Source organism: Cannabis sativa, chromosome 2 (assembly GCF_029168945.1).
Source record: "Cannabis sativa cultivar Pink pepper isolate KNU-18-1 chromosome 2, ASM2916894v1, whole genome shotgun sequence".
Taxonomy (NCBI): Eukaryota; Viridiplantae; Streptophyta; class Magnoliopsida; order Rosales; family Cannabaceae; genus Cannabis; species Cannabis sativa.
This window is the reverse complement of record NC_083602.1, coordinates 51,027,701-51,049,733: the sequence shown is the minus strand read 5'-3', so window position 1 is coordinate 51,049,733 and position 22,033 is coordinate 51,027,701. Positions and strand designations below refer to the sequence as shown.

Sequence of the window (22,033 nt, the reverse complement as noted above, 5' to 3'; positions counted from 1 at the left end):
ATACTAATATAAATGTAACATGTGTATAAGAGTGTACACATAAGCAGCCTATAGTGAGTTAATCGAATGACACCTTAAATTTACTACTAGTTCAGTAGATTGGAAAGATTTTACTGCAAAAAAAACTCTATAAACTAACCAAGGTTTCCATGAGTTGTTGCTTTTCAAAAAACTAGAGTGTAGCCCCTAATTAGATCACATGGTCTTCATTTCATTTAGATAGTTTTTGGAGAATTTGTAGTGCCATGTTTAATGTAATGGTAATAAAATGATCCTTACAATTTTTTTGTTTAATATGATTTTTACACTTATATTATCAAAAGAAATTACACCACTCATTCTAAAACTAAATTAAACATCAAAAATTCAAAATAACATTCTTAATTAGGATCCTATTACATTTAATCACCATCACTATTCTCATTCCATTGCACCACCATTTTCATTCCACTACACCGAATCAAATACCACTTAAAATAAAGAAAAAATTGGTAAGGAAATTAGTGTTATAATATGTTGTACATTTATGGTCTCCTCCTCCATCTCCCTAAGAGTGACAAAAATGTTTCTAAATGGGACTATTCTCATAGAAAGTATATTCTAATACATGAAAACCAAGGAGAGGAAACCATCTAGAGAAAACGTTGGAGAAAATCCTTAATTTGGTCAATATATGGAGATCGAGTAGGGATTATATGGCCAGAGTCATGTTGGATTGTAACAGCGCAACCATCGTCGAATAACGAGGCTAGTTCTCTGCTTGCTTGGTTTGCTATCTGCCTGTCTTTACCATGGTCGCTACCAAAAATATGAAGAGAGGGGCATTTGACTAATCCGTTGTCTAGCAGCTCTGGTAATTTTACAGCAAAGCCAGAACACAATATCACGAACCTAAACTCCATTTCACTTTTCTGCATCCCTAGTTGGGCACAAACTGCAGCAGCCATCGCTGCTCCCTGAGAAAATCCCAAGATTCCATCAAATGGCCCTTGTTGAGCATATACATCTTTTAAGTATGCCAATGATGCATCGAAACCACCCGTTTGCTGCTGATACTGAAGAACATCAAATGGGCAATCAGCAATCTTCCATTCTGTTTCGCTGCTTTGGCTAAAGTTGGGTGCCACTAACCAAGCAAACTTCTTCTTGCAATGTTGTGAAGGTGGAGGGGGGCCTTCTTGTGGTGAAGGTGTTGTGCAATCGGGATGTGTCTCAATTCCACTTGGTTGGTAAATGAAGGGTAATTCATGAGGTGCATCCACAAAGACAAGCTCGACAAAGCTTTTGAGTTTTTTGGCTAATGATGCTGTCCGGCCTTTAAAACTAGATGCATTCTGTCGAAACCCATGCAAGCATAAGATTCTGAGTTTTCTTGGATGTCCAATATCTGCTGCATCAATTAACCAGTACACATTAAGAACTGTAGAAAAACAGAGGGAGAAAAAAAAACCCATGAAAACTTAGAACACACCAGACTTCAATATAGTACTATTAAGTCTGAGTGGAAATTTTGATTTTTTAACTACTCTCCACCCAAGAGAGATAATCAATAACAATCATGGACATAGACCACACATGCAAATACAACTTTCCCAATCAAGAATAAGTGACCAGATACGGACCTTACCCTGTCTCGGAGAGGTATGAGGTAACAGTTTGGCATCTGAGGAAAGAGCTTTTAGCTCACATTGGGCTGACGTTTCATCTGACCTGCCATTTTCAACTGATGATATCAATCCAACATCCTTGCCGTGTTTCTTGCATAGCTCACAAACTGATGCAAAGCTTTCCTTCTGTGGACGGAGATTAAAAAATATTAGCAAAGAGTGCAAAATAGATATGAAGTGAAAAAAAAAAAAAAGAAGAGCAAAACAAGTTGAGCAGCCAGGTAGAATGACAGATTGGAAGGGTTCAGACAAGATAACTGAAAAGCCAATATTCTAATTTATACACCACTGAATACTGAAGCATGTGATGATTAAATTAAGTCAGTAAATAAGACATACCTGGCAACTATAACAAACCAAAATAAGCATTCTACAATAAGTGCACCGGAGGCGCGAAGAGTAATCATCAAAGGGCAAGCGACAAAGAAGGCATGTACCCAATATATTTGTATCTGAACTCCCTACTGACATCCTACAGTCACAGTGCAAATAAAATGCAACTTAGTTATTTCACTACCAAGGATAAACAACAGTTAAAAGTTAAGTATCGGGGAGTAAGCTATATAGTTCTTTCAACAGTAAGAAGTAGGTAAGAAAACTAAATCATACCGGTGATCAAAAACAAAATTCTTCCCTTTGAAAAAACCGCCATCTGGATATTGTTCTAAATAACGCTGAATTCCACCAAATAACTGCCATGAAGCCATAACCAGAATATTAAAAAAAGAATCAATAAATAAAAGGTCTGTTGCTATTATTAATCATAAAAGTTAGAATCAAAACAAGAATTAACTTACTGCCTAAATTACAGACTTCTCATGTAAAAAAGACAAGGGAAAAAACAAGATCCACCAATGAATTCCAATAGAGTCTCATAACAAGCTGAAGTTTGAAACAATATTCAAACAAAAAAACTGAACTTTTTACAGGAGGAAACCTCACCTGAAACACATTCTCAAAACCAGCCCCTTTTGACCTAAGATAGGCTGATGCCATCTCACACCTAATCCCTCCAGTGCAATACCTGCAACACAATCACAATTGATGATGGATATCAATGCATCCAGATAATAGTCTCCATATTCCACTGCAACTCGTGCAAAATAAAAGCAAGAATTCAATGACAACAACTTACATTAGTACAGATTTTCCACGCAGGTCATCAGTATTTTCATCAATCCATGAGGGCAGGTCACTATACTGTCTAATGCCTGGATCCAATGTCTCAACATTTGGTGCATGGAACTTTCCTATTCTCGTCTCGTACAAATTTCGAGCATCCAACAAAACAAGTTGTTTGCTGTCTGTTAAAGTTGGACTATCATCATCCAAACTTTGTCCTAGAAAAGACAAACCAAATTAGCAGATAGCCCTTGCAATAACAAGTTTCCATTATCACTAAATTGCACCACATTATATATTTCGAAGAGTTTGAAGGCATAAAGTCTAAGAAAGTATATTCAACTCAGACCCTTTAGAGAATAACAAATTATGAACAGAAAAAGAGCATAAAAGAAACCAAAAAAGGTGGTTACCAACCAGCTTTTTGAAGAGCGGAATGAAACTCAGCTGCAGAAAGATGCTTCCCTGCATCTGAAATTTCAGGTGGTTTGAGCTGAGGATTAGAGTGTAAGGTAACCAATTCCTGTTAACAACACTCAAACTGCATCAATAAAGGGGGTCGAATCTCGAAAGTGCCATACACATTTATATACATACAAGGTTTCTGATAATTAATAGTGTTAAAAGGGTAAAATTACCTTAACAATGCGAATTGAGAGTGAGGTGAATCCACATTCTTTAGCAACCTTATTGTTCAATGGACGAGGACAAGCAGCAAGCTTGAAATCAGTACCATGGAATAGACTATTGGACTCAACATCAGAAATATGTTTTTTCAAAGAGCACATTTTTCCACCAACCTAATAAGTCAAACAATCAGAAACCCTAAACAAACAAGCAAGCAAACAAACCAAGAGAGAAAGAATGTATAGTACATACAGTAACATTGACGCCGAGTGGAGAAAGTCGGACACGGCCGAGCAGGTGGAGGGAAGTGCAGTTGGAGTTGTAGAAGGCGAGAAGGTGGTCCAGGTCTGGGATCTGCGCATACTTGTAGTAAAGTAGAACGCCATGGTCTTCTTCTTGTTGTGGTTCTGGTTCGACTCTTTTGTTGTTGGATTCCATTGATGAGAGGGAGAGGTGGTCGTGAGCTTCAACTTGAAGTTGCATGAGCATTAACAAAACACATTATAGCCCTAAACTAAACCCCAATCTATTCAATTCAATTCAATTTTGCCATAGATTCTAATATTTTTTTTTTTTTCATTTTTTTTCAAAGGGTAAACAATAGATGGAGCATGGTTAATTATTATATTAAATTAATGAATTAATTGTATATTTTTTTTTTTTTTGAAATAATCGTACATAGATAAAGATTAGACCTCAATCGTTATCATTACAAAAGATATAGTTCGGAGTAAAAAAGAGAACACGCAATTATATTAACATAAACTACAAAATTTCATTATGAGCTACAAAATTACAAATTTTATTAACATAAGAAAAATTACAACTAGCAAAATAACATATGAGGAACAGAGCGAGAGAGAAGAGAGAAATCAAGAAAAGTAAAAGCACTGTTTTATTGATGAATCTCTGTTATGTTTTTACAGTACAAAAGGGGTTTTTACATAGCAGTAGGAAACCTAGCTGCACTAGTTTAGGAAATACCAGAAGCCTTATTAATTAGTTGTAACAATATAACTAATCAAGATTAAGCTCTAACTAACTAACTAACTCCCTAATTTTGATAGCCCCCGTCAAGATGGAGTGTATATGTTAGAGACACCCATCTTGGAGACAATGTTGTTGAAAGAGGAGGGTAGGAGCGCTTTGGTGAAGATGTCGGCCAGGTTTTGCTGAGAAGAAACATGGAGTAACTTTAGTGTTCCTTGCTGAATTTTCTCCCGAATGAAGTGGCAATCGATTTCAACATGCTTTGTGCGCTCGTGATAAACCGGATTTTCGCTTATGTGAATGGCGGCGGTGTTGTCACAGTATAGAGACGCGGGCTTGTTGAGAGAGATGCCAAAATCTTTGAGGAGAGCAATGATCCATGTTACTTCGGAGGTAGCATTTGCCATGGCACGGTATTCGGCTTCTGCTGAAGATCGAGAAACAACCTGTTGTTTTTTTGATTTCCAAGAAACAAGAGCTTTGCCGAGGAACACGCAATAACCGGAGATGGATCGGCGTGTATCTTGACAAGCTCCCCAGTCGGCATCTGCAAAAAAAGACAGTTGAACATTGGAGGCAGATAAGCTAGTTTCAGCAAAGGCTGAAACATGAGGTGTTGTGTTAGATGGAAAAAAAAGGCCTTGTCCGGGAGTACGTTTGAGATATTGTAGTACGCGATGAGCGGCTTGTAAATGGGGTACTCTTGGACAGGTGAGGAATTGACTTAGATGATTGACGGCATAGGAAATATCGGGCCTCGTTATGGTGAGATAAATGAGTTTGCCGATTATACTCCTATAGGAAGTGGGATCGGGAAGGATGTTCCCTTTATCTTTGCTGAGTTTAAGGTTAATTTCCATTGGAGTAGACGCAGGTTTAGCTCCAAGGTAACCCGTATCGGCTAATAATTGTAAAGTAAAAGGTCTTTGGGAAACGGATATCCCTTGTTTGGTTCTTCCTATTTCTAAGCCGAGAAAGAAGCGAAGAGATCCAATGTCTTTAAGGGTAAACTTGTTGTCCAAAAAAGATTTGAAGTGAGTGATGGCTTGCTTGTTATTGCTAGCCACAATAATGTCATCAACGTATATGAGGACAGCAAGTATAAATGTGGATGTGTTTTTGATAAACAAGGAGTTATCAGAAAGGGATTGATGAAAGCCAGCCGATTTGAGAGTGGTACTTAACTTTTCATACCATTGCCGAGAGGCTTGTTTAAGACCATATATACTCTTGTTGAGTTTACAAACAGAGTTTGGGGGGGCCTTGTATCCGGGGGGGATTTTCATGTAGACTTCTTCATGGAGATCTCCATGAAGGAATGCATTGTTGATGTCAATTTGATGGACATCCCAATTATACATTGCAGCGAGTGCAAGGAAGATTTTGAGAGTGTTGAATTTAGCCACGGGGGCATAGGTTTGATCATAGTCTATGCCTTGTTGTTGATTGAATCCTTTAGCTACAAGACGTGCTTTGAACCGAACAATTTCGCCTTGTTCGTTATATTTTATTTTATAGACCCATTTGCATCCAATGGCTTTGTGGCCGGGAGGCAATTTAGTGACGGTCCAAGTATTATTTTTTTCAAGAGCTTCAGTTTCACAATCCATGGCTTTAAGCCAATGTGTGAATTGTGAAGCTTCAGAATAAGAGCGAGGTTCAACTTGGGAATAAGCAGCCAATACAGCAGCTCTAAAGTGAGGACTTAGTTTGGCATAAGATATGAATTTTTCAATGGGAAAGGCTGTAGAGGTTGCATGACAAACATAGTCTGCAAGATGTTTGGGTTGTGTAACTGGTCTGCCAACCCGTGTTTGGATGGGAGGTTCGACATCTAAGGTCGAAGATACAGGTTGTGTATCTTGTGAATTGGTGGCAGAAGACGGGATATTATTTTTTGTAATGGTCTCGGAAGTGAGACAAGGTGTGGTACAGCCGAGTTTTAGCACAACAGAGGGTGTTGTTGCTGTTGTTTTATTACCAGGAGTAGGTAATGTGGGTTGTGGTATATCAGATGAGGGAATGTCATCTGTTGTAGCCACGGGTTGTGTGAAATTTCCAGGCTTAGTGTGACTGATATGTGTGGTATTGGGAGAGGCATCTGGTGTGGGAAATACACCAGATTGCTGTACTAATGGTTGAGCCCGATCTAAGGGCTGAGGATGAGATGTTGGAATGGAAAAAAACTGGTTTATGGACTGTTGTGACAGCTGGCCAGTTAATGGAAAAATGTCTTCATAAAAAACAACATCTCGGGATTGAAAAATTTGCTTGGTTTCAATGTCAAGTAATGTATAGGCTTTCATACCTTGGGGATAGCCAATAAAGATAGAGGCACGACTTCGAGGGGAAAATTTGTGTCTACTTGAAGGTAAGGTAGAAGCATATGCTAGGCATCCAAATGATCGAAGATGGTCATATAGGGGAGGTTTATTGTGAAGGATCTCATAGGATGTACAGCCATGAAGTAGCTTAGAGGGAGTTCTATTCATTAAGTATGTGGCCGTGAGAATGAGATATGACCAATAGGCTAGAGGTATGTTGGATTGAAAGCATAAAGCCCGAGCAATGTTTAAAATATGTTGATGTTTGCGTTCCACAACCGAGTTTTGTTGAGGTCTTTCAACACATGAGTGATAATGGATAATGCCTTTGGAAGCGTAAAAAGATTGCATATTAAGCTCTTTGGCATTATCGGATCTAATGGCTTTTATGTTTTTTGAATATTGTGTGCAAGCCATGTTATAAAACATGGGAATGATATTTTGCACATCGGATTTGGTTTTAAGCATGAAGGTCCATGTAAAGCGAGATTTGTCATCAACAATGGTGACAAAGTACTTGTAACCTTCAATACTTGTGATGTTAAATGGTCCCCATATATCTATATGGATTAGATCAAATATGTTGTCAACAAAATTGTGATTAGATATAAAGGGTAACCTTTTTTGCTTAGCAAGATGACAAATATGGCATAAATGATTCTTAGAATTAATTGAACCAAGATTATGCATTTTATTGAAACTTTGGGAAATGTACATTGAGGGATGACCAAGGCGTTTATGCCAATGGTCTCCATTATTGACAGAAAGTAAAGGACAAGTAGAACTAGCTATTGGAAGTGAGTCTTGGAGAAGAACATATAGTTTCCCAAGTCTTCTAGCTGTCCCAATCGCCACATTCGGAGAAAGAGCCTGTAAAACACAAAAATCATGGTAGATAGAAACCATGTGAGTAGTGTTATTTAAGAAAGTGGGAATGGAAAACAAATTTATGGTGAATGTAGGTACAAAAAGCACATCATGGAGGATTAGTTTCTGGTTTATCTTGACTGAACCGATTCCTTTAACAGGGATTTGAGTCCCATTGGGGAGAAGCACATGGGAAGGAAAAGCATGATTAGTAAAATAAGAAAAGCAAGATTTGGTGGAACACATATGATGTGTGGCTCCACTATCAATAATCCAAGAAAATTTTTGAAATAAAAGCTTGTTACCAGCCATGTTTGAAGCAGCAGGGGCATTGTTTGGGTCATCCCGAGATGGTCCTTGGCTCAACTGTTGGCTGAGTAACGAGATGAGCTGCTGGCATTGAGTGGTAAGGTCAGCCTGAGTGTTGTTGGTGGAATTTTCTGGTTTAGAGCTTGCTGAAACAGTATTAGCAGCAGCTTTTCCTTTGTCAGTTTTCTTTTTATCCCCATAACCTGGTGGAAATCCATGAAGAAAGTAACATTTGTCCACATAATGTCCCGGTTTGCCACAATTAGTGCAAGAAGGCCTGGGTTTCTTTGATTTGGGGTTGGTGGTGGATGAAGAGGGTCGAACCGATGATGCAAGAGAAGACAATTCAGAGGAACCTAAGGTCCTTTGTCTCTCTTCTTGAACTATCATCGAAAACACTCTAGATAGGTTGGGAAGAGGTTCATTTAAGAGGATTTGGGCTCTCACAGGGGCAAAAGATTCATTGAGACCGGTTAGGAATTGTAATACTTGATTTTGATTGTAGTAATCAAGAAACACTTTCATAGCACCACAGGAACAAGCGGCATTAGGTTGAAATTCTTTGAGCTCATCCCAAATGGATTTGAGCTTGGTAAAGTATGTGGTGACGGATTGATCACCTTGTTGCAAACGTGTGAGTTGAGTTTGCAACTGAAAGATTCGAGGTCCATTACCCTCATTGAATCTTTCTTGAAGATCATGCCATATATCGGTGGCAAGATCGAAATACATGATACTTTGTGCTATTTCAGGTGACACAGAGTTTACAAGCCAAGACATGACCATATTATTGCAACGATTCCAAGAGTTAAGAAGGGCGTTACCAGATTCGGGACGAGGAAGAGTGCCATCTATGAAGGCAGATTTGTTCTTTGCATTCAAAGCCATGGTGATACCTCTTTTCCAAGACTGATAGTTTGTTCCATTGAGAACGGTGGAGACAAGGAGGAGGCCTGGATGATCGGCTGAACTGAGAAAAAAAGGACTGGAAATGTCCTCATGAGCCAATCGATCAAGAAGTGAACGCCTCCTTGGTTGAGATGAATCAGCTGGTGGAACTGGAGATGAATGAACAGGTTCTTGGTTGTCTTCCTCAGGTTGAGATCTGGATCGAGAGCTTGGAATGCGATTTGGAGCCATGGTGTTGTTGGCTACTGGTGCGGAAGTAGAATCGGGGGGAAGATCCGATTGATTGAGATCAGAGGTAGGTGGATGGATACCATCCTGCGATCGTGTGGAGGGCCTCGCCATGGAAGAGTGGCCAAGGTTGTCTACTGATACCATATGAGGAACAGAGCGAGAGAGAAGAGAGAAATCAAGAAAAGTAAAAGCACTGTTTTATTGATGAATCTCTGTTATGTTTTTACAGTACAAAAGGGGTTTTTATATAGCAGTAGGAAACCTAGCTGCACTAGTTTAGGAAATACCAGAAGCCTTATTAATTAGTTGTAACAATATAACTAATCAAGATTAAGCTCTAACTAACTAACTAACTCCCTAATTTTGATATAACAAGAGTGACTATTACAAAAAGCAGAGTAGTTCCCAATTTCTTAATGAGGATCCAATCTATTTGATAACCACTATTGAATTACTCTCCACAATAATAAAGTTTTAGCCTTTGTCTTTAGCCACTTCTAAAGCCAAACAATAGGCTACGACTTCCCCATACACAGTGCATTAGAAAACTCTAACCTTACCGTATGCACCCAAGTCACCCCACTAAGGTAGTTTCTAGCCACAAACCGTGATATATATATATGCTTTCCATCTCTACTTTAATACCACAATTTAACTTAATCTACTCTTGAAAGAGTGGTCGCCAACTATCCAGTAAAATCGGAAAAAGAATAGCGAACAGAGAAACTCTATAATTTACATAAGAGCAATGAATAAAGTCAATAGAATATTTCACATTAATTAAAATTTTATTGTGTATCTTATTATTTTGAGTCTATGATATAGTATCAATAACAATTGACACATAAAGAATTATGTCATATTAATGTCTTGTTTTTCTAGATAAATTTATCATATCAAATCTAACAACCCCACAGAGAGGACTGCCACAAACAAAAAGCTAAATTACAAGTGATAATAGGTACCACTATTTCTTTTTATTGTTTGAATAAATACAAAAATAAAAAATAAAAAAAATCCGATCCTTGTATAGTTTTTTTCCTTTAAATATCTTCTTTTTTTTACAAAAATTCTACGAAACTATAAAAATTGTTACATATTATCTTTTCTTTAAAATTTTGCTACAGGTATACAATAGTTTAATTAATAACTTTAAGCTATTGAAAATATAATGTATTGGGTACTTCTACAATACACCTCCCGTTAAAATGGGTGTACTACTGATGCAACCCCTAACTATTTCGGTATTTATAAGTATTTTTTAATCTAAATTTTTTTATAGTCGTGTACGTTATAGTTATTTAAGACATCCTGCAAAATTTTGAAAAATTCAGAATAATTTACAATATAGAAATCAATGTTTAAACCGTCTATTTCATGCGCGTATAAAATAAAAAAGTCACGCGTGTAACAGACTCTTTGAACACTGTTTTTGACGTGTTAAATTTTTCCGAATTTCTTAAAATTTTACAGTATGTCTTAAATAAATATAACGTACACGACTATGAAAAAATTTAGACTAAAAAATTCTTATAAATACCGAAATAGTTAGGGGTTGTATCAGTACACTCATTTTAAGGGGATGTATTGTAGGGGTGTTCATAAAATAATCGATCCAATCCAATCCGCACGATCCAATCCAATCCAATCCGCAAAGTGCGGATATCCGCACTTGTGCGGATTGGATTGGAAAATTCAAAATCCGCACTTATGCGGATTGGATGTTGATTGACATACAAAAGTAACCGATCCAATCCAATCCACACATATTTATAAAAAAATTTAAAAAATTATATATACAAATAACATAATAGTAATTTAAAAGTCTAATCCATATAATACAATTATATTACAAAACTTAATAGATCAAATGTACATTCTATTCTTATATATTTTTTTAACATACAATTTATAATAAAATTAAATATTTTTTATTCATATTTTTTTTTCTTTCTTTGAATTTCTTATTTGTTATTTTATTTATTTTAATGTGTTGTTAGAGACATAAAATGACTATAATTTGTTTTATTTTGTTGCTAGTTATGTGAAAAAAAATATTTTTTTTCATAAATATTAAATAATTTAATATTAAAAAGTAACCGATCCAATCCGCGGTTTTGTGGATTGGATTTGAGTTATTGTGCGGATTGGATTGGATCTAAAAAATGAAATCCGCACTTAGTGCGAATCGGATGCACTATGAGCAAAATAATGCGGATTGGATTGGATGAACACCCCTAGGTATTGTAGAATTTTCCTAATGTATTAACATAAATAAACATTAGACATAAAATGCCTAAATATTTTCACATACTTCATATTAGTATTTTTTGTCCACACACTACAATAGTCGTAATTTAGGAAAACAAATCCTATATATTCTTTCAAAATTACACTTAAAATTTGCACCCAATTCCCACTTATAAGTAGAATTAAAGATTAAGATTTTTATGCAAAAAAAAGACCACTCTATCTCCAAGTTTGCTTTGGTCGATGTTCAATAGCAGATTTATAAAGAAGAAAACAGGGGAACCAAATAGAATGGATTATAGGAGCACTTGAAAAAAGAAAAGATACACAGGGCAACCAACTTCTTCACATAAATTTAAAAACGGTAAAAAAAAAACAAGACTGCAAAACTGAAGTTTAAATACTTCAATATAACAAATTCCATAGACGAGCCTATGTGCCATACTAAAAATCTGGCCCCCGACAATGACGAATTCAAATGAGTAATTCATCCCGGAAAAAAGAGCAATAAAAATAATTTCTTTAACAAAAAAATCCTGATCACAAGCAGGGTAGGGTAGAGAGCAGCAGCTGTACTATGTTTACCCAAATTTGAAGCCACCAGGGGGTAGGGTGGGTTGGCTTGCTCCAAAAGGAAAACCTTGTTGAGTACCGTCTCCATTATCCTGCCCGTTCTGCTCCTCATCTTCTTCTTCTGCCCAATATCTCTCCAAGATCTTCACAGCCTTCTCGTAAATCTCGTGGTTGTCGTGGTTCTGAAGATTCTCGATTTTATCCAATCCTTCACATTCATCAATTGCCTGCCCATAAATATTGACTCCACCGTTCAGTCCCATTTCTTTGTCTGCCTCGCCCACCTTCAGAATGTTCTCCAGACCCTCGAGGCATACTGTTACAATCCTTGCGTCTGGACAGCTTAGGAGATCACAGAGTGGGCCAATGCAACCTTGGGTGACCAGAAATCTGCAGGTGAATGTCCATGTTAGTGAAATGTCATGCCTAATGCATTACAGCTACATAAGCTACGTATCAGATGAATCTTTCGAAAAGGGGTTGATGACTGTTGCATAATGAAATGATCAACATCAATCGACTAAAACAGAAATCTCAGTTTCAGGTCTATACTGGATTTGTTCATGAGAGCCACCAGAAGTGGCATTGGAGATGGCCCATGCAGCCTCCTTTTTAATATCAAACTCTGCATTTTGGAGAAGATGTACAAGTGGTAGAATGATATTGGCCTCAATTACAGCCTGCAAAACAGAATTTAAAAGTAAAAAAAAGTTATAAGCCAATCATCCACTGGTATCCTCCCGGATCTAATTAGACCAAAACAAATCACCATGATTCCAACTTGGACTCTCTCAAGGTGTAAAAACCCGTGTGTAGTAATAGAGAAAATAAAACATAAATCTAAGAAAGATAAGACCGCAAATAAAAGAATTTAAAGGGAAGGGGTTACTCAGAAAAATCATCAAATAAGGGATTAGTTAGTGGTTTACAATCACTTAGGCACCCTCCTCTCATAGGCTAGTTAAGTCTTTTTGAGTGGGTTCTACCTAAGTGGTCTTAACTAATGGTATCATAGTCAGAACCCTCAAATAGGACAAACACTGAGGGAGAGGGTTGATCTGTGGACAGGATGTATTGATAGGATTCCACATCGAATAAGTAGGGCATTGGTTGGTGATTTATAACTACTTGAGCACCCTCCTCAATACTCATATAGCCTAGTCTTTGGAAGTAAGTTCAACTAAGTGGTTATAATGGAAACCAGATGATTTAAGTTTGGAAATTATCTCTCATCATTCTTATACAAATACATAAGTTTGACAAAATAAATATACGTAAAACATCAAGATAGTACTTAAATGATACCTGTATTTGTGCTTTATTGCCAGCAGTAATATTTGAGATCGTCCAACAAGCTTCCTTCTTTATACTCTTTTTATGGTTTTGTGTAAGGAGTTGAAAGAGGCAAGGGAGCACTTGATTGTCAATTACAAACTGAAAAAAATGCAAATCAGGTTATGATATTGGTATGTTTAAGCAGGGAAGCAGAAAGCATTCCTTTTACAATCACCAAAAGAAGCAAGGTGCCAAGGCCCTAGAAATATAATGTTTACTTTACACAATCTAAAGATTATAACAAGGTAATCAATTCAGCGGTAAAAGGTAATAATTTACTGCATTAACTTGACCCAAATGAGCACAGAAAGTTACCATTTCCATAATAATTTGCAATAAGTAAACTTTTGTGAAACTCCTTTTCTTTTCTGATACAATAAATAACTCTTCCCCCTCCCACACTCACATACCCAAACACTTGAGCTAAGCCCCAAGAGGAGTAAACTTTTGCAAAACTTTAATATAAGTTTATAAATAAAGATATAAAAGCATATAAGCCGACACATCATCTAGGAAACAAATTGACTAAAAGTGTACAAGTTCATTAAACAAAAAATAAAACAATTACCCAGCAGAGCAGACTACTGAAAGAAACTGGACAGTGCATGGCTTATGTATGGTTAATACCTGAGTCTGAGAATCATCACCAGTGACAATATTACCCACAGTCCGAAGAGCAGGTACAAGAACTGTAGGTGACGGATGCCTTAAGAATAAATTATTAAAAAAAAAAGTTAGATAGAGAAAGCGAGAAACCTAACCAGTAACAAGTACTAAAACTACCACAAATGAAGACAACAGGCATTTACAGAGAAATTACATACAATAATATATGTTCTCACAATTACTATATTTTGTACACCCCACTTTGTCAAAAAAAGAAACAAATGGTTAACAAGTTTACAAGTAAAAAGAGCTTACATCAGAAGTTCCACAAGCCGTGGACAGACACCTGATTCAATTACAGCCTGTATTTTATCATTGGGACCATCTGAGAGATAAGAAAGAGCCCAGCAGGCATCCGTCAAGACTTCTTCATCATTCAGGAAAATAAGTTGCCGAAGAACTGGTAATGCAGGCTTAACCTGAGAGGTACCAAGATAAGTTTTATCAATAATAGTTACATTAACATGACAAGATATTGCTGCATAGTGCACAGATGTGATCCTACCAAACATCTCCAAATGGTATTAAAAAAAAAGTTAAAAATAGATGAGAAATGCAACCACCTGTTCAAATGGTGTAGGAGGCTTGCCACGACAGAAGTTAGATAAAGTCCATGTGGCATTCCTTAGCATGGATAGCTTTGAGTGCTCATTTAATTGAGCTAACAAAGGAACTAGAGCCCCATGACTAAGAACAAGATCTCTACAACTTGGTGAGTCACCAGCAACATTACCTAAAGCCCATACAGCCTGTTCAACACGAGAATTTGATTATAGGAGAACAGAAACATTAAGCAACAAGAAAATTTTAGATTATAACAAACAATAATTATCATTTGAAAATTTAAAAATAAATTAGCCAGAAAACCTGAAAATGTATTGAATGTTTCACAAAATAAAATAAAAAAGCAACTAAGTTTGACCATATCTGAAAAAACATTATTTATATCCACTTAAAATGATTGAAAAATATTTGTTGCAATTCGCAATAGGTAGGTAATGTGAATAGAAAGGTACCTGCTCTCTGACATCGTCACTGCCAGAACTAAGAAGTTGCACAAACATGGGGACAGCACCATGATCAATAACAACCCGTGTATGCTCTGATGTTCCAGATGCGACATTGGTCAAAGCCCATGCAGCCTCAAACTGCAATTATAATAGTGTTAAGTCATGCATCCATCTATCTCCTTTTATTATTAATCTGACTGAACAAGGAATATTAAAACTAAACAAAAACAAATAGGCGCTCCTACTTGCAACTGAGGCACTTCATTCCTTCCAAGAAACTCAACAAACCGAGGCACCACGCCTGCTTTAATAACTTCATCAATTGGAGGGCAACGCTCTGCATAAAATACAAACCTAAGTAAGAACTAAATGGATATGCTCCTGATGGTTCAAGCATAGAGATTATGACCAGAACCCCTACCAATTGATAATAGCTTTCTAAACTGAGTAGTTGCCTCTAATTGTACAGCAGAATCATCAGACCATACTCCTTGAACCATCCCGGGAATACTTTCCAACTGCTCAGAAAACACACATTAAAAACATTGAATATAATGATCCAATAAAAAACTAAAGATTCAACTTTCTGAAAGAAAACTTCCCATAAATGGATGTTATTAGCCAATTGTTTGCCAAACCATTTATTTCTCAATCAAACAAAACACGAATGATTAACATATAGATGGAATAAACCTTGGCAATGGTCGACACACCATATCTCCAAATTATTACTCATACCTATCATCTCAAAGCCTAATTTCAAAGAGAAATTTCAACTTCTCAGCTTGACACTAACTTGAGCAAGACATTTAGCCTCTCCAAAAACCAAAACATGTTATATTACAATAACGAAATCATGAATTAAAAAAAAAACCCTTCCCTAACAACAAAAAGCTAAACCCATATACTAACGCAGAAAGAGACAACCCCACAACAACGGTGTCCCCATTTCAATGTTATATTGGAAATTGAATTCAAGCTTCATATATCAATAAAGGAAATCAGAAACCCTTTCCTAACATTCATACTGAATATTTTGTTTTAACAAAAACAACAATCTAAGGTTCGTACTTTCATTTCGGATTTCAACCACAAAACCAAATAAAAAGACCTAAATCGAACAAAATAAAAAAAGGTACGAAACAGAAACTGAAATCAATCAACATCAAGAATCGAAAAACAATCAAAAACCATTAATCAAAACGCAAATCTGAATCGAAATTCTGCAAAATGGGGAACGACCGAACGTACCCTCTTCTCCAAAACGGCTGCATTTTGTGGACCATCGGAAACCTGAGACTGAGAAACAAGGCCGAGGCCAAGTCCATCCCTCCTCTTCTTCAAGAGATTATCTTCACGCTTGTTCTTCCTGATCTCAACCAAATTATCCTCTCTCCTCCTCCTGGCCTCGTCGGCATCAACACCGGTCTTGTAGGACTTCTTACGCGCCTCGGTTCGGGAACTGGGTCGCAGAGACATTGTTGGTTGGTTGGTTTAGTGAAGGAGTTGCTTGGAATTTGCAGACCAACTGTTCGAGGAAATTCGAAGGCGGAGATTGGATTGGATTGGAAGAAGCAAGAAAGAAAGAAAGAAAGAAACAGTGAGAAATGAATAAAGGAGGGATCGTTAATCCAAGTGGGAGTGCCAAAGATATATTATTCTAATTGTAAAAACCTCTTTAATAAAATATATTTATTTATTTAAGGCATAAATAATTAAATTTAAGGGATTTTTTATTTTTATATTTTAAAATAATTTTTTTATATAATTTTAAGGAATTCTAAACAAAAAATTTTATAGTAATTGATTGAGCAATTTAAATTATAACTAAAATATCTATAGCAACCAATATAAAAATCACTCGAGTAATTCTAAATTAATCTCCCTAAATTTAATTATCGTTCAAATTTATATAGTAATAATATAATTTATGTATTATTATTTTTGGTGTATTAAATTATTTTAAAATTTTTAAATATTTAAAAGGTTAAATAATTATAATGTTCGTGTAAAAATATTGATTAAAACTATATGAAATGTCAATAACATAAAAATAGTGCACGGATACACTTTTTTTTAGGGTGCCAATTTTCCAAAATTTAATGCTTTCAGAAATAATAAACAATGAATTAACATTTATATAGAATATGGTGAATTTTATTTTTATTTCAAAATCTTATAATAATATTTATTTTATTATTTTTATTTTGTATTAAATATATATAACTTAAAATTGTAATCATTTTAAAAAGATACAATGATGCACAATTTACTTGTTTCCACAACTATTTTTTTTATATTCGTGTACATTATAGTTATTTAAGATATCTAACAAAATTTTTAAAAATTTGAAATAATTTACAATACATTATTTAAAGAGTCTAAAATAGTCACTCGTACAATACACTGTTTGAATCTTATTTTCAACTCAGTTAATTTTTTCAAGTTTCTTAAAAAATTTCAAGATATCTTAAATAATTATAACATATATGATTATAAAAAAAAATTTGACAAAAAAATTATTTCAGATACTAAAACAGATAGAGCTATATCAGTCCACCCATTTTGAAAGGGATGATTGTAAATTATACTCTAAAATTTAGAATGCATTTATTATTATTTGGATTATACTTTAAAAGAATGAACCAAATTTGAATTAAAGTAGGTATCAACCATTTTATTTTATTTCATTGTCAAATTTCTTAAAAATATTTTTTTTTTGGGGACAAAGTATTAAATCAATTCAAAAACATGAAATTGTTTTATAAAATTTTGTTTTCTTGGGAAGTAAACGTTGCGCTTATGAAGGTTGGAAAATAAGTCCAACGACTTCAATTTTTCTTACTCCTTCCTTTTCTTACCAATCAAGCAAAACCAGCTACTCATCTACTAGTTTACATCATCAACACACAAAAATTCTCAATTAATATTTAATAATAACAACAATTATAGTTCAAAATTTAATTGACTCTGTAATTTCAAATTACTATTAAAGTCAAGCTATTACTCTAATTATAATCAATTTTTCTTTTTTAACGAAAAATAAAACATTATTAACCAATAAACTCTGTCACCAAAACAAAATAGTAAATTAATTGAGACATTCTTCAAACTAAAAAAAATCAAAAAATAGCATAGATGCTCTTGCGAAATTATGAATAACCATATTAACTGACTGTTTAACAAAAAAAACATAAATATTTTGTAATTCAAATGGGATACTTTTACATTCTTGAATAACATACCCAAAGGCAAATAGAAATCATATTAACCTTACTTCTCAAAGCTTGAATTACGACCAAACAAACATACTCCAATTGAACTTGTGGCCAATCTTTCATCTTGATCTAACTCAAAGTCTCACGTATCCCCATGGCTTATGCCAAAACGAGCTCGACACTGGCCTGAAGCAAGCGAGTACCCCTTCAATCAAGAGTCCATTATCATCGCGAGCCTCAAATCCAAAACCAAAGGACTGAAATTCATTAAAAACTTATGCATCTACATTTACCTTGATACTATTAGCCTGCAATACTACCCATAACTCAGTTCCATCACCAGTCTCATAAAGAGAGTGTAATGACTCAAAATTTTGATGCTTGAACCTTTCTATATTTGTCAAGATACTCATGTCGAAGCAACAATACTAGTAATTCTATAAATCTTATTATTTCACACCATCTCATTCTTGGCTCCCCAAATAGCCCACCACAAAGTTGATAATAAATAACGTTTCTCATTATCAACATGTTGAAAATACTTAGTCACCCACTCTAAAACAGAGTCCTCGATTGCCACATTTGTCCCTATCCCAACCCTGTTCCAAGCAAGTTGAACATTTTGACAAGCGACTAAACAGTGGAGAATAGACTCCTCTTCCGAGTTACAAATGGGGCATAAGGAACTCACCTTAACTCCCTTAGTAAGAAGTTGGGTCATAGTTTGAAGACAACCCACACCAGCACGCCACACGAGATTCTTCACCTTAGGAGGGAGCTTGAGCTTCCAAAAACTTGAGAAATCATTCTCCTACCTACGCCCTTGAGTTTTCTGCAGAAGGTTGTAGACACTCTTGATTGAATATACTCCAGAGACTTCTTAATTCCAAACATAGTGATCTGCCCCTTGATTAGGATGTAAAGGGAGACCTAAGATGAGATTAATGTCACGCTGGTCAAACAGGTCCATAAATAACTCCTCATCCCAACTACTCCCATCCAGGGATGCCTAAGATGAGATTAATGTCACGCTGGTCAAACAGGTCCATAAACAACTCCTCATCCCAACTACTCCCATCCATATTCATCAAATTACTAACTTTAGCATGAAATAAGGTTGGGTGTGAGGATAAACCATCAGGTTTGCTTCAATGGGAAGCCATGGAGAATTTAGAACATCAAAGTTTTTACTATTGCACACACACCAACGGATCCCTTCCTTTACAGACGACTGAGCCTCCCAAATGCTTCTCCAAATGAAACTTGGGTTAGCACCAAGTTAGGCAGTAAGATATGTGTCATTGGGAAAGTACATTGCTTTTAAAATTCTTGCAGCCAAAGACTATGGCCTTGTGAAAGGACGCCAACCTTGCTTGCCCAGAATAGCAAGATTAAAATCTCGCAAGCAACAGAAACCCAATTGATACCCTTACCTCTCTAAAATAAATTGCCCATTTGTTGTTCCATATCCCGGGTGATCAAACACAATAATTTTGGAAAAAATCACCCTAAAACTTGGGCTACATCCTTATGAGCTCTCCTTATGAAGATTTAGCTATTTTCCACTACGATGAAGCTTCGACAGTTACAATAGTGTTGGAGATTCCTTGTCAAAAACTTTGACAAGTAATCTCAATTCACTCTCTTTATATTTATGGTTTTGGTTTCCTCTCTTTTCTTGCAGAAAACCAAATTTCTAACTATGTTTCTTTTCCTCACTTTCTCTCTCTATTATTCTTGGAGCTTCTCTCACTAGCTTTTAGAGAAAAATTCTTTCTTTGATCTAATTAATGTGATTAAGGTATTTAATCTCATCTACTGAGGTCGGTTGAGTGACTAGGTTGGTGGTTGGAGTTAGTTATGCCAGCTTGGATCTTGTTATTTTAGTTGAGACCAAATTGATGTGGCTTTAGTTGAGTCTAAGCTAGTCCTGAGTGATCAAGTGTGGAAAAGTGCATTGTAAGTTTGTCCTTGCTTATGATGGGGTTCAATTCAACAATTTCCACCTTGAACTCCTTCAAAAGCATCTTGGTTGAGTATTCTTCTCTTCCTTCTTCTTTTTGCTAAGGGTCTTAACTCTTTATGGTAATGGTCAACCTCCATTACCTTATCCTAGCAAATCCAAACAGTGCTTGAACTTGGATAGGTTTAGAATTTTAGTCCCTACACTTATAGGGTTCTCTTTTGTGGGAACTTTCTTAATCTAAACCTGCTCTTGTGTCACTTTATCTCTGATGAAGTGGTACTTGATCTCCACATGCATAGTTCTATCATGAAAGACATGATTTTTACACAAATAGATACAACTCTAGCTCTCACGGTACACAATGGGAACTTCATTGAGTAGATGCAACTCTTATAATATGCATTTAATCCAGATAGCTTCCTTTATAGCCTCTGTGACTACAAAATACTCAACTTCTGCTGTAGATAATGCTACAACAGGCTGTAGCTAGACTCTCAAGCTGATGCAATTCCCACCAATTAAGAAAAAATAGGCTGAGATAGACTTCATGTAACGCCCTATTCCATAGGGACGCTACATGTATGATTTTATAAACTAGTTTAATACTAATATATTAATTAATTATTAAAAACCGCGAGAATATTAAAAACTTGACTATAAGAAAACACTGAAAACGGACATTATAACGACAGTAAAAGGTGTTTCGGGGATCCTTGTTATAAAAAGTTTTACAAAAGGACTATATACAACGACACCTCAAAAACATAAAACTAAAAACACAATAAATACAACCCAAAACAACTCTTGACAGCCCAACACACAAGTCGGTGAGGTCAATATGTACATTACTGGAGAAGATTGTCATCTCATGACTGTTCTAATTTTCCTTGCCCTTACTTGTACGGCTGTACCACAGAGCACCTGTGAGTCACATAGACTCCGCAAGAAAAGTAATAAAGAAGGATACATTAATCAACTAATTAAATATTTCATTATCATAAAATAATTAAACCATAACTTTCAACAGTAGGTAATATAACCAGCCAAATGCATAGAAATAGATTTGCTCATATATTTATATTGCCTAATCAGGCAAGCCCATGTCATAATATAATATCATGTATAATACCATTGCACCACCTAATCAAATGAGCTCGTGCCACGACCTGGCACCAATATAACGCATCACCTAATCAGACGAGCCCGTACCTATGCCCGATACTCATATGTCACTAACGCCCGTACCTACGCTCGATACGTCGCCAGGAGAAAACCCTACAACGGTTCATTTTGTGCCATAACCTGACAATTTTCATATTACTATCGCCCATATCTAACAAGGTACGCTAGCAGTTGGAAACCTAACAACTATTTCGATCTATGCCATAACCAGGCATTTTCATATTATTGTCGCCCGTATCTAATAAGGTACGTCGCCAGTTGGAAACCTAACAACAATTTCGATCTATGCAATAACTAAGTATTTTCATATTACTGTCGTCCATATCTAATAAGGTACACCGCTAGTTGGAAACCTAATATCAGTTTCGATCTATGCCATAACTAGGCACACTACTACAAAAAGTGTAATTTCCGTCGGTTTTTAAGTGTCATTTAAAGAATTTACGTCGGTTTTTTAAACCGACGTATATACCGTAGTCGCAAATAGTTTTTTATTAGCGTCATTTTTAAAACGACGCAAAAAATAATTTTCTACATTTACAAACCGACGCAAAATATTTACTTTTCTATTTTATCTTTTGCGTCGGTTTAGAAATGACGCTATATTTTTATGGCATTTGAAAACTGTCACAAAAAACTTATTACGTCGGTTAAAAAATGTCATATCTATTACGAAAATACTTTATTTTTTACCTATTGCGTCGCTTATAAAATGAAGCACAAATATAAGGGAAAATTGCAAATCTTTCATGCAATTTTTCCCACATGCATTATCAAATTTTAGAAT

At 35.7% G+C, this 22,033-nt stretch overlaps 2 protein-coding genes across 4 annotated transcripts; both read right to left on the bottom strand.

Annotated features, from left to right (window-relative positions):
- Window positions 1–316: 316 nt before the first annotated feature.
- On the bottom strand, window positions 317–4,029 carry LOC115721077 (rhodanese-like domain-containing protein 6). Of its 3 annotated transcripts, none has more exons than XM_061108834.1 (9): window positions 3,669–4,029; window positions 3,428–3,589; window positions 3,207–3,312; window positions 2,803–3,007; window positions 2,610–2,691; window positions 2,277–2,359; window positions 2,007–2,139; window positions 1,628–1,793; window positions 317–1,420 (listed from the first exon to the last, which is right to left on the bottom strand). In XM_061108834.1, the coding sequence occupies exons 1-9, from the start codon at window positions 3,903–3,905 to the stop codon at window positions 633–635; spliced, it is 1,962 nt and encodes a 653-aa protein (XP_060964817.1). In that variant the 5' UTR covers window positions 3,906–4,029; the 3' UTR covers window positions 317–632. The 3 variants fall into 3 exon arrangements, with proteins under 3 accessions (XP_060964817.1, XP_030506182.2, XP_030506183.2); XM_030650322.2 differs by having other exon boundaries at window positions 317–1,390; window positions 3,669–4,028; XM_030650323.2 differs by having other exon boundaries at window positions 317–1,387; window positions 3,669–4,027.
- Window positions 4,030–11,620: 7,591 nt separating this feature from the next.
- Window positions 11,621–16,588, bottom strand: LOC115718982 (importin subunit alpha-4). The gene is made up of 10 exons (XM_030647816.2): window positions 16,132–16,588; window positions 15,302–15,398; window positions 15,126–15,217; window positions 14,887–15,018; window positions 14,434–14,619; window positions 14,126–14,289; window positions 13,832–13,910; window positions 13,175–13,303; window positions 12,422–12,549; window positions 11,621–12,259 (listed from the first exon to the last, which is right to left on the bottom strand). Exons 1-10 carry the CDS (start codon window positions 16,357–16,359, stop codon window positions 11,878–11,880), a joined length of 1,617 nt encoding a protein of 538 aa, XP_030503676.2. The 5' UTR covers window positions 16,360–16,588; the 3' UTR covers window positions 11,621–11,877.
- Window positions 16,589–22,033: the final 5,445 nt, after the last annotated feature.